The sequence below is a fragment of the Heterodontus francisci genome, chromosome 17 (genome assembly GCF_036365525.1).
Source record: "Heterodontus francisci isolate sHetFra1 chromosome 17, sHetFra1.hap1, whole genome shotgun sequence".
Lineage (NCBI taxonomy): Eukaryota > Metazoa > Chordata > Chondrichthyes > Heterodontiformes > Heterodontidae > Heterodontus > Heterodontus francisci.
This window is the reverse complement of record NC_090387.1, coordinates 73,895,367-73,907,416: the sequence shown is the minus strand read 5'-3', so window position 1 is coordinate 73,907,416 and position 12,050 is coordinate 73,895,367. Positions and strand designations below refer to the sequence as shown.

The window sequence follows — 12,050 nt, the reverse complement described above, 5'->3', positions numbered from 1 at the left end:
ATCTAGATGAATGGCGGAGCAGGCTTGAGGACCTGAATGGTCTACTCCTGCTCCTATGTTCCTAAGGGAAGCAGCTGGTGAGTGTTTATTTATTTAAATCTTAAGTTTATTTCTGTTAAGTCAGTTAATAGTCTCATAAATAGAAGCATGGCAAGGCATCTTGCACCCGTGGAGTGCACATCCCGTTTCATGTGGGAACTCCAGGATGCTTCCTGTGTCCTGAACTTCCACATGTGCAGAAAGTGTCATCAGCTGGAGCAGCTCGACCTCTGGGTTTCAGAGCTTGAGCGGCAGCTGGTGTCATTGCAGTGCATCCTCAAGGCTGAGAGTTTCGTGGACAGCACGTTTTTGGATGTGGTCATTCCACAGCTTAAGGGTGTACAGGCAGAGAGGGAATAGATGACTGCAGACAGTCAAGGAGCACCAGGCAGGTAGGGCAGGAGTCCCCTGAGTGCATCTCACTCTCCAACCAGTATTCAGTTCTGAACATGCCAGGCAGACCTGAATCCTGGATGGTGTGTTGCCTCCCTGGTGCAGGGGTCAGGAATGTTACTGAGCAGCTATAGAGCACTCTGAGGAGGGAGGGTGAACAGCCAGTGGTCGTGGTCCATGTCGGTACCAACGACTTAAGTAGGAAGAGGTTGTGCAGGCAGATTTTAGGGAGCTAGGAAGGAAACTAGCAAGCAGGACCTCAAAGGGCATAATCTCCAGATTACTCCTGGTGCCACCCGCTAGTGAGTAAAGAAATAAGAAGATAGAGCAGATAATGCATGGCTAGAGAGATGGTGCAGGAGAGAGGGCTTTAGATTCCTGAACATTGGGACTGGTTCTGGGGGAGATTGGACCTGTACAGGCTGGACGGGTTGCACCTGAACAGAGTTTGGACCAATGGCCTTGCGGGCGATTCACTAGTGCTATTGGAGAGGGTTTAAACTAACTTGTCAGGGAGATAGGAACCAGGAGGTAACATTAGAGAGGAAAAACAAGGTACACAAAGAATTGGGAGAGACAGATAGCACAAGAGTAAGAAATAGTAAGGTATTAGGTGGGGTCAGAGTAAGAGGAAATGCAATAAGGCCTAAATTGGGTTTATTGTGCGTGTTTGTGAATGCATGGAGTGTGATAAATAAGGTTGATGAACTGCAGGTGCAGGGAGCCATGTGGGAATATGATGTCATGGCGATAATGGAGACCTAGCTCAAAAAATGGCAGGACCTAGTACTAATATTCCTGGATACCCAGGTGTTCAGGAAAGTTAGGGAAGGAAAGAAAGGAGGAGAGTTGGCTGTATTGATGAAGGATAATATTACAGTGCCGGAGAGAGAGGGTATCCGAGAGGGATCAAGGACAGAATTGCTAATTGGTTGGAGCTAACAAACATTAGAGGTACCATTACACTACTGGTGTATTTTATGGGCCACCAGCTTGTGGAAAAGATATAGAGGAACAAATTTGCAAGGAAGTTACAGAGAGGTGCAAAAACTATAGAGTAGTTATCTTGGGAGATTTTAATTATCCAAATATAGACTGGGGTAGTAATAGTGTAAAGGGCAGAGAGGGGGACGAGTTTCTGAAATGTGTTCAGGAGAATTCACTAGATCAGTATGTTTCTGGTCCAATGAGGAAGGAGGCATTGCTGGATCTGGTTCTGGGGAATGAGGTTGGACAAGTAGATCATGTGACAGTAGAGGAACATTCAGGGGACAGTGATCATAGTATTGTAAGGTTTATGTTAGCTGTGAAAAAAAACAAGGAGCAATCCAGAGTAAAAATAATTAATTTGGGGAGGGCCAATTTCAATGGGGTGAGAATGGATATGCCCAGGTAAATTGGAATCAAAGATTTACAGGAAAAACTAATTGAACAATGGGCTGCCTTTAAAGAGGAGATAGTTTGGGTACGGTCAAGATACATTCCCACAAGGGGGAAAGCTGTGATGACAAAAGAGATAAGAGAGTGAGGTGACGCAGAAAAAGGGTGTGTATGACAGATGTCAGGTTGATAATACAAGTGAGAACCAGGCTAAACATAGAAAGTTCAGATGGAAAGTGAAAATAGAAATAAAAGCTATAAAGAGAGAGTATGAGAAGTAACTGGCAGCTATCATAAAAGGGAATCCAAAAGTCTTCTATAGTTATATAAATAGTAAAAGGGTGGTAATAGGGGGAGTGGTGCCAATTAGGGACCAAAAGGGGGATTAACGTATGGAGGCAGAAGGCATAGCTGAGGTTTTAAATGAGTACTTTGCATCTGCCTTTACCAAGGAAAAAGATGCTGCTCAAGTCGTAATGAAATAGGAGGTACTTGAGAGACTGGATGGGTTAAAAATTGATAAAGAGGCGGTATTAGAAAGGCTCACTGGACTTAAAGTTGGCACGTCACCAGGACTGGATCAGATGCACCAGAGGATACTGAGGGAAGTAATGGTGGAAATTGCAGAGACACTGGCCATAATCTTCCAATCCTCCTTAGATATGTAGGTGGTGCCAGAGGGCTGGAGAATTGCAAATGGTACACCCTTGCTCTAAAAAGGGTGTAAAAATAACCTAGCATTTACAGGCAGTCAGTTTAACCTTGATGGTGGGAAAGCTTTTAGAAACAATAATGCAGGACAAAATTATCAGTCACTAGGACAAATGTGGATTAATTAAGGAAAGCCAGCACAGAGTTGTTAAGGGCAAATTGTGTTTAACGAATTTGGTTGCGTTTTTTGATGAAGTAACAGTGAGCGTTGATGAGGGTAATACCATTGATGTGATGTACATGAACTTCCAAATGGCGCTTAATAAAATGGCACATAACAGGCTTGTCAGCAAAGGTGAAGCCCATGGGAAAACAGAGACAGTGGCAGCATGGATACAAAGTTTGCCGAGTGTCAGGAAACAAATAGTAGTGAACAGTTGTTTTTCAGACTGGAGAAAGATATATAGTGGGGTTTCCCAGGGGTCTGTGTTAGGACCACTGCTTTTCTTGATCTACATTAATGACCTAGACTTGGGTGTACAGGGCACAATTTCAAACTTTGCAGATGATACAAAACTGGAAAGTACTGTGAACTGTGAGGATTGGCTTCAAGAGGACATAGACAAGCTGGTGGGCAGACACATGGCAGATGAATTTTAATGCAGAGAAGTGTGAAGTGATACATTTTGGTACGAAGAACTAGGAAAGGCAATATAAAATAAAGTGTGCAATTCTAAAGCGAGTGCAGGAGCAGAGGGACCTGGGGGTATATGTGCACAAATCATTGAAGATGGCAGGGCAGGTTAAGAAAGTGGTTAACAAGGCATAGGGATCTGAGGCTTTATAAATAAAGACATCGAGCACAAAAGTAAGTAAGTTATGGTGTATCTTTGTAAAACACTGGTTTAGTTTCTTGTGGAGTATTGTGTCCAATTCTGGGCACCACACTTTAGGAAGAATGTGAATGTGTTGGAGAAGATGCAGAAAAGATTTATGAGAATGCTTCCGGGGATGAGGAACTTCCTGGATAGAGTGGTGAAGCTGGGACTGTTCTCTTTTGAGAAGAGAAGGCTAAGAGAGTTGAGTGAGCTGTTCAAAATCATGAGTGGTCTGGACAGAGTAGATGGGGAGAAACTGTTCCCATTGGTGGAAGGGTCAAAAACCAAAGGACACCAATGTAAAATGATTGGCAAAAGAACCAGAAGTGACAAGAGGAAAACCCTTTTAACGTAGCAAGTGATTAGGATCTGGAGTGCACTGCCTGAGAGTGGCAGATTCAATTGTGGCATGCAAAAGGGAATTGGATAATTATCTAAACAGAAAAGATTTGCAGGGCTCAGGGGAAAGACAGGGGAGTAGGACTAACTGAGTTGCTCTTGCAGAGAGCCAGCATGGGCAGAACAGGCCGAATGGCCTCCTTCTGTTGTAACCATTCTATGATTCTATGAAACACAATCTACCTTTTACAAATCTGTGCTGGATCTTCTTAATTAATTCGAACCTCTCCAAGTGTCTGTAATTTTTTTTTCTGATTGTTTCTAAAACTTTACCCACCATTGATATTAAACTGACCGGCCTGTAGTTACTAGGAATGTCCTTACACCCTTTCTTGAATAAGAGTGTCACATTGGCCACTTTCCAATCATCTGGCACTTCCCCCATATCTAGGGAAGATTGGAAGATTATGATAAGCCCTTCTGCTATCTCCACCCCCAACCTCCCTTAGCAACCTAGGTTGCAAGCCATTTAGACCAGGCAACTTATCCACTCTAAGCATAGCCAGCCTTTCCAGGACCTTCTGCCTCTCAATTTTCACTCCATCCATTACCTCCACCATCTCTACTTCTACAGGCATTTTGTCAGAATCCTCTTCCTTAGTAAACACCAATACAAAGTAATCATTAACTATTCCAACCTTACCCTTTGCTTCTAAGCATATATCAGCTTCTTTGTCACTAACAGGCCCCACGGCACCTTTTACCACGCTCTTCCTATTTGCGTGCTAGTAGTAAATTTTTGGGTTCCCTTTTATGTTAACTGCCATTCTATTCTCATATTCTCTCTTTGCCAGTCTTATTTTCCTCTTCACTTCCCCTATCAATTTATGTCAACATAATAGACTTGTTAATAAAACTTAAGCCCATGGCATTAAAGGAGCAGTGGCAGTGTGGACATGACTAAGAAACAGAAAACAGAGAGAAGCAATGAACAGTTCTTTTTCAGACGGGAGTGAAGTGTGCTGTGGTGTCCACTAGGGGTTGGTGTTGGAGCCACAGCTCATTTTTGATATATATTAATGATCTGGATGATACACAGGGCAGGATTTCCAAGTTTACAGATGATGTGAAACTCGGAAATGCAGTAAACAATGAGGAGGATAGTAACAGATTTCAGGAAAACATAAACTGGTAAAATGGGCAGACGCACAACAGGTAAAATAAGAAGTGTGAAGTGATTCATTCTGGTAGGAAGAATGAGGGGAAGCAATGTGAGATAAATGGTACAATTTTAAAGTGGGTGCAGGAACAGCAAGACCGGGGGGTGTAAGTACACGAGTCTTTGAAGGTGGCAGGATGAGTAGAGATATCTGTTAAAAAGGCCTATGGGATCCTTGGTTTTATAAATAGAGGCATTGAGTACAAAGCAAAAGATACGCTAATAAAAACAAGAAATGCTGGAACCACTCAGCAGGTCTGGCAGCATCTGTGGAAAGAGAAGCAGAGTTAACCTTTCGGGTCAGTGACCCTTCTTCAGAACTAGCAAATATTAGAAATGTCAAAGGTTATAAGCAAGTGAGCTGGGGGTGGGGCAAGAGATAACAAAGGAGAAGGTGTAGATTACCTCCTCTCACCTCACTTTCCTAGGCCCCAAACACTCCTTTCAGGTGAAGCAGCGATTTACTTGTACTTCTTTCAATGTAGTATACTGTATTCGCTGCTCACAATGTGGTCTCCTCTACATTGGGGAGACCAAACGCAGACTGGGTGACCGCTTTGCGGAACACCTCCGTTCAGTCCGCAAGCAGGACCCTGAGCTTCCGGTTGCTTGCCATTTCAACACTCTCCCCTGCTCTCATGCTCACATCTCTATCCTGGGATTGCTGCAGTGTTCCAGTGAACATCAACGCACGCTCAAGGAACAGCATCTCATTTTCTGATTAGGCACACTACAGCCTGCCGGACTGAACATTGAGTTCAATAATTTCAGAGCATGACGGGCCCCCCATTTTACTTTTACTTTTAGTTATTTTTTCTTTTATACATTTTTTACAATTTTTTTCTTTTGTTTATTTCATTTCATTGTAGTTTGTTCAGTTTGCTTACCCACTGTTTTTTTTTCACGTTTGTACTTCCTGATGCTCAATCTTCAGTTCGTTAACACCCTATCTGTACTAATGCTTTGTCTTTCAACACACCATTAACATATTGTTTGCCTTTGCTCCATGACCTCTTGGTCAACTATGAAAGACTTCAGTTGTGTGGAGAGACTGAAGAAACTGGATGAAGAAATCAAGAATGGTTTTGATAGGATTAAATAAGAAGAAATAATTGGTAGAAGAACTGGAGGTGACATGAGGAAACAAAATTACACAGCGAGTTGTTACAATCTGGAATGCACTGCCTGGAAGGCTGGTGGAAGAAAACTCAGTCGTAACTTCCAAAAGAAAATTGGATAAATACTTGAAAAGGGAATTTTTTATGGGCTATGGAGAAAGAGCGAGACAGTGGAAATAATTGGATAGCACTCTCAAAGAGCTAGCACAGACTCCATGGACCGAATGGCTTCCTTCTGTGCTGCATCATTCTCTGATTGTAGAATTCTACAATTCTTCCTCTGCTGTCTAGACTGTCTCAGGGTCTGACTCTCCCTCCACTGTCTAGTCTGTCTCACTCTCCCTCCGTGGTCCAGTCTGTCTCAATGTCGGACTCTTCCTCCGCAGTCCAGTCTGCCTCACCGTCTGACTCTCCCTCCACCATCCAGTCTGTCTCAATGTCTGACTCTCGCTCCATGGTCCATCTGTCTCAATGTCTGACTCTCCCTCCACTGTCTAGCCTATCCCATTGTCTGACTGTCCCTCTGCTGTCCAGTCTGACTCTCTGTCTTGTCAGTTGAGTGAAAAATTACTGTTATAGACAGTATTGCTGCTTAAGAATGTAAATTTGTCAGCAGTTTACTTTTTACCGAACAACAGCTGAGTGAGAGCATAGCCCTTCACCTGCTCCATCTGTGCTGGGTCTCAATCCAGATATTTGGTGAAGGGACATCATCTGTAGGCACTTTTTTACCTTAGCTGAATGGAGCTGGTAAAAGGACATCTCCCCCCACCCCATCTCCATCAGCTACATTTGTAAGTTTACAACTGCACCTGATGGCAAAACGAGGTAACTGCCTTCAAACATCTTACTCCAGATAAGGTGGAATGACTGCTTCCAGGCTGGATAAAGCTATTGGAATAATGATTCTGGTGTTGGTCTGCTAGAAGCACTGCCCCAGGTTAGAACGCCAGTATGCTGGACACGAGGTGGACTTGGTAACAAAGCCCCGACCCGCTCAGTGCTGCAAGTGTGGCGCGACTCAGTGACCCCCACAGCTCACCCCGGTACCAATCTCCGGCAGGTCTGAAGGGAGATATAATAAAGGAGCAGTGTTAATGGTTTTGGCAAGATTGGGGTAGGTGATTGAGGGAAGCTGTGCACAGAAGTGACTCGCCCAGGCTGGATCAAAATAGAAAACCTAAAGCAAAATCCTGTGAATGCTGGAAATCTGAAATAAAAACAGAAAATGTTGGAAACGCTCAGCAGCATCTGTGGAGAGAGAAATGGAATCAATGTTTCAGGTCAATTACCTCTCAACGTAAGACATGAAACTAACGCGCTACTTGGTCTCTTTCAAAGATTATCGTTCTGACCGTCAAAAGCCGCTTACATTGGGTTATGTGCTGCGCTGGTATTGCTGTTTCTTCTCAAAACCTTAATGATCCGGCAAAGCTACTTTACACTAACTGTCCGCTGCCTTAGGCAAGTGCGCCAGGAGCCGGCAGTGCCAGTTTGCGAGCAAAGTCACATTTGCGGTCAGATCAACACTAGGACTTCAGTGAATCGCAGACTGATAGTCATACAATTGGCCAACCTGCTGCTGTTTCTCACAGGTCCCAGCCCTGTATTCTTGATCGTGATGGAGTATTGTGAGCTGGGGAGCCTGCGCAGGGTGCTGGAGGGAGAACAGCAGCTCAGCTGGGAGAGACGTGTTCGCATGGCACTGGACGCTGCCAGTGGCCTGTACAGGTAGGCTGGCTTTGTGACAATTAGGAAATTGGTAGAATGAAGAGATTAGGTCAAGCTTTATGTCGCCTGACTGGTTTATTCCAACGGTCTAGTTTACCCTAATCCAATATAGAGGTAATGTCATTGGGACGAGAAAGGTGGGAGTTGTGCTGAGTCCCTGATCTGATATTTTCCTACTGCCTGACTGCATCAACAACAGAAATTTACAATCATGGACTGTTTAAAGACAATAGAACATGCCAAGGGTCTTCACAGAGGAGAAACAGGTAGCAACAGATAGGAGAGATGATCAAAAGTGTGGTAAAAGGTTAAAGGGTGATTGAATCGAGGTGTTTTAAATGATAAAGCGATTCGATAGGGGAAGAAAGGGAGAAGCTATTTACTTTTGTGGAAAGAATTCAGAGCAAGCGGGCACAATCTTAAAATTACAGCTCAGTCATTCAAGAGTGAAATCAGGCAGCACACTTTCACACAAAGCATTGGTTCAAATCTGGAACTCTCTTCCCCAAAAAGCTGTGAATGCTGGGACTTTTAAAATTTCTGGATTGAGACTGACAGATTTTTATTGGATAAGGTTATGAAGAGAATTGGAGAAAAGGCGGGTAAATGGAGTTGAGGTACAGATCAGTCATGATCTTATAGAATGGCAGAACAGGCTTGAGGGGCTGAAGGTCCTACTCTTGTTCCTATACCATAGGTTTTGAGAAGTATTTTAAAGGTATAAACAAATTACTGTGGATACAGGAAATCCACAACTCTTCCGTGCCCTACGCCACTTTAAAATTTTCCTGTTTCCTGGGCCAACGACCTCCTTTTCACCATGGACATTCAATTCCTCTCCATCTCCCACCTCACCAGGATGGTCTGAAAGCTCTCTGTTTCTTTCTTGAAAGGAGGCCTAACCAATCCCCACCCACCAACACCCTCCTCCACCTGGCTGAACCTCTACTCGCATTGAATGACTTCCCCTTTGACTCCACTCACTTCCTCCAGATAAAAGGTGTTGCTATGGGAACCTGTACAGATATGAGACATACCTGCCTTTTTGTGGGATATGTGAAATATTCTTTGGACCAGAAAAAGAGGTGGGGGAGGGTCCCTGAGTAGGACTGGAACAATGATGACTGTATCGGTGGTATTTCCTGCTCTCACCATAACTGGAAAATTTCATTCATTTTGCTTCCAGTTTTCACCCTTCTCTCACTTTCACATGTCAGTTTCCAACTCTTCCCTTCCTTTCTTCGAATTCTCTGTCTCTGCTTCTGGGGATAGGCTGTCAACGAATATATACTATAAGCCTATCGACTCCCACAGTTACCTTGAGTACACTTCCACCTACCTTGCTTCCTATAAGGACTCCAATCTCCATTCCATTCTCCCAGTTTCTCCATCCCCTTAACATCTGTTTTGATGATGCCACCTTCTGTACCAGTTCTTCTGATCTGTTCTCCTCTTTTGTCAAGCAAAGATTCCTCTCCACTGTGGTCGACAGGACCCATGACTGTGCCCCTTCCATTTCCCACACTTCTGCTCTCACCCTTTCCCAGAAACGCAATAGGGTTCCCCTTGTCCTCACCTTCCACCCCACCAGCCTTCATTATCAATGGATCATCCTCCGTCATTTCCAACACCTGCAGCGTGATTCCACCACCAAACCCATCTTCTCCTCCCCTCCCCTTTCAGCATTCCGAAGGGATCATTCCCTTCGTGACACCCTTGTCCATTCTTCAATCACACCCAACAGCCCCTCCCATTCCCGTGGCACATTCAAATGTAAGCACAGGAGATACAACACCTGCCGTTTTACTTCGTCCTTTCCCACCATCCAAGGCCGCAAACACTCCTTCCAGGTAAAGCAACAATTTACTTCTTTCAATTCAATATACAGTATTCACTGCTCACACTACAGTTTCCTCTACATTGGGGAGACAAGTCACAGATTGGCTGATTGCTTTGTGGAACACCTCCATTCAGTCCACAAGCATGACCCCGAGCTTCCAGTGACTTGCTATTTTAATTTACTGCCCCACTTGCACTCTGACCTCTCTGTCTTCAGCCTCCCTACATTGTTCCAATGAAGCTCAAGTAATAGCATCTCACCTTTCAATTAGGCACTTTATGGCCTTCCGGAATTAATATTGAGTTCAATAATTACAGATAATAATCACTGCTCCCATTTTTTCAGAAAGCAGCTGTAGGTAATGACTTTCCATCGATCATCTTCCCATTCACACCTACTCTAGATTCATCTCTTGTTTCTTTACTTGTCTCTTTACCAACCCCTTTTGTCTTGTATCATCATTCCTTTCTCATTTAACCTCTCCTACCCTCCATCCTATCACAGAACTTCCCTTTTGCTCTGTCCTCCTCTTCCCCCCGTTTTCCCACCTCTGTATTTACTTAAATCTTTTACATCTCTGACTTTTTCCAATTCTGTCGAAAGCTCGTCAACCTGAAATGTTAGCTCTGTTTCTCTTTCCACAGATCCTGAGTATTTATTTCCAGTACTTTTTGTTTTTGTTTTCATTTTAAAGGCATAATTGCTTTAGAGAGTAGGGCTCAAGCAACTGAAAGCTCTGTCATTGATGGTGGAACAAAAAGAGGGTGGGATTAAAGGGAACGAGAGTCAGAGCAGTGAAGGGTATGGAACAGGATATGTGGCTGAAGGAGGTTACAGAGAGGGGATAGGGTGAACCCATAGAGGGATTTATGGAGCAGGATAAGGATTTTGAATTTGGTGTATCAGAAGGCAGGGGCGAGGAAATGGGCAATGGTTAATGGAACCATAGAACAATTACAGCACAGAAGGAGACCATTCAGTCCATTGTGTCCACACCGGCCGGCAAGAAAACTAGCTGCCCAATCTAATCCCACCTTCCAGCACCTGGTCCATAGCCTTGCAGGTTACAACACTTCAGGTACATGTCCAGGTACCTTTTAAAAGAATTGAGGGTTTCTGCCTCCACCACAGTTCCTGGCAGTGAATTCCAGACACCCACCACCCTCTGGGTGAAAAAGTTTTTCCTCATGCCCCTCTAATTCTTCTACCAATCACCTTAAATCTGCGCCCCCTGGTAACTGACCTCCCTGCCAGGAGAAACAGGTCCTTCCTGTCTACTCTATCTAGGCCCCTCATAATTTTATAGACTTCAATTAAGTCTCCCCTCTGCCTCCTCAGTTCCAGAGAAAACATCCCTAGCCGATCCAAACTTTCCTCATAGCTGCAACCTTCAAGTCCTGACAACATTCTTGTAAATCTCCTCTATACTCTCTCCAGAGCAATTATGTCCTTTCTGTAATGTGGTGACCAGAACTGTACGCAATACTCCAGCTGTGGCCTAACCAGCGTTTTATACAGTTCCAGCATCACATCCCTGGTTTTGTATTCTATACCTCAGCCAATAAAGGAAAGCAATCCATATGCCTTCTTCACCACTCAATCTATCTATCCTGCCACCTTCAGGGACCTGTGGACGCGCTCCAAGGTCTCTCACTTCTTCTATCCCTCTCAATATCCTCCCGTTTATTGTTAATTCCCTTGCTTTATTTGCCCTCCCCAAATGCATTACCTTATACTTCTCTGGATTGAATTCCATTTGCCATTTTCCCGCCCACTCAACCAAACCATTGATATCATTCTGGAGTCTACGGCCCTGACAACATCCCAGCTGTAGTACTGAAGACTAGAGCTCCAGAACCAGCTGTCCCCCTAGCCAAAATGTTCCACTACAGCTACAAACAGGCATCTACCTGACAATGTGAAAAATTGCCCAGGTATGTCCTATGCACAAAAAGCAGGACAAATCCAATTCCGGCCAATTATTGCCCCATCAGTCTACTCTTAATCAAGGTGTCATCAACAAGACGATTAGGTGGCACTTACTCAGCAACAACCTTCTCACTGATGCTCCGTTTGGGTTCTGCCAGGGCCACTCAGCTCCAGACTTCATAACTGTCTTGATCCAAACATGAACAAAAGAGCTGAATTTCAGAGATGAGATGAGAGTGCCTGTCCTGACATCAAGGCAGCATTTGATCGTGTGTAGCGTCAAGGAGCCATCACAAAATTGAAGTCAATGGGAATCAGGGGGAAAACTCTCTACTAGTTTGAGTCATACCTTGCACAAAGGAAGATGGTTGTGGTTGTTGGGGGTCAATCATCTCAGCCCCAAGATATCACTGTAGGAGTTCCTCAGGATAGTGTCCTAGGCCCAACCATCTTCAGCTGCTTCATCAATGACCTTCCCTCCAACATAAGGTCAGAAGTGGGGATGTTTGCTGAAGACTGCACAGTGCTCAGTA

General features: G+C 44.3%; 1 protein-coding gene across 3 annotated transcripts in view; it reads left to right on the top strand.

Annotated features, from left to right (window-relative positions):
* Positions 1-12,050, top strand: part of LOC137379060 (mixed lineage kinase domain-like protein) — a 76,856-nt gene that overhangs the window by 50,559 nt on the left and 14,247 nt on the right. For all 3 annotated transcript variants that reach the window (XM_068049678.1, XM_068049677.1, XM_068049679.1), the window contains one exon: positions 7,613-7,748. In XM_068049678.1, coding sequence (XP_067905779.1) covers positions 7,613-7,748 — 136 coding nt within the window. The remainder of the gene's footprint in view (positions 1-7,612; positions 7,749-12,050) is intronic.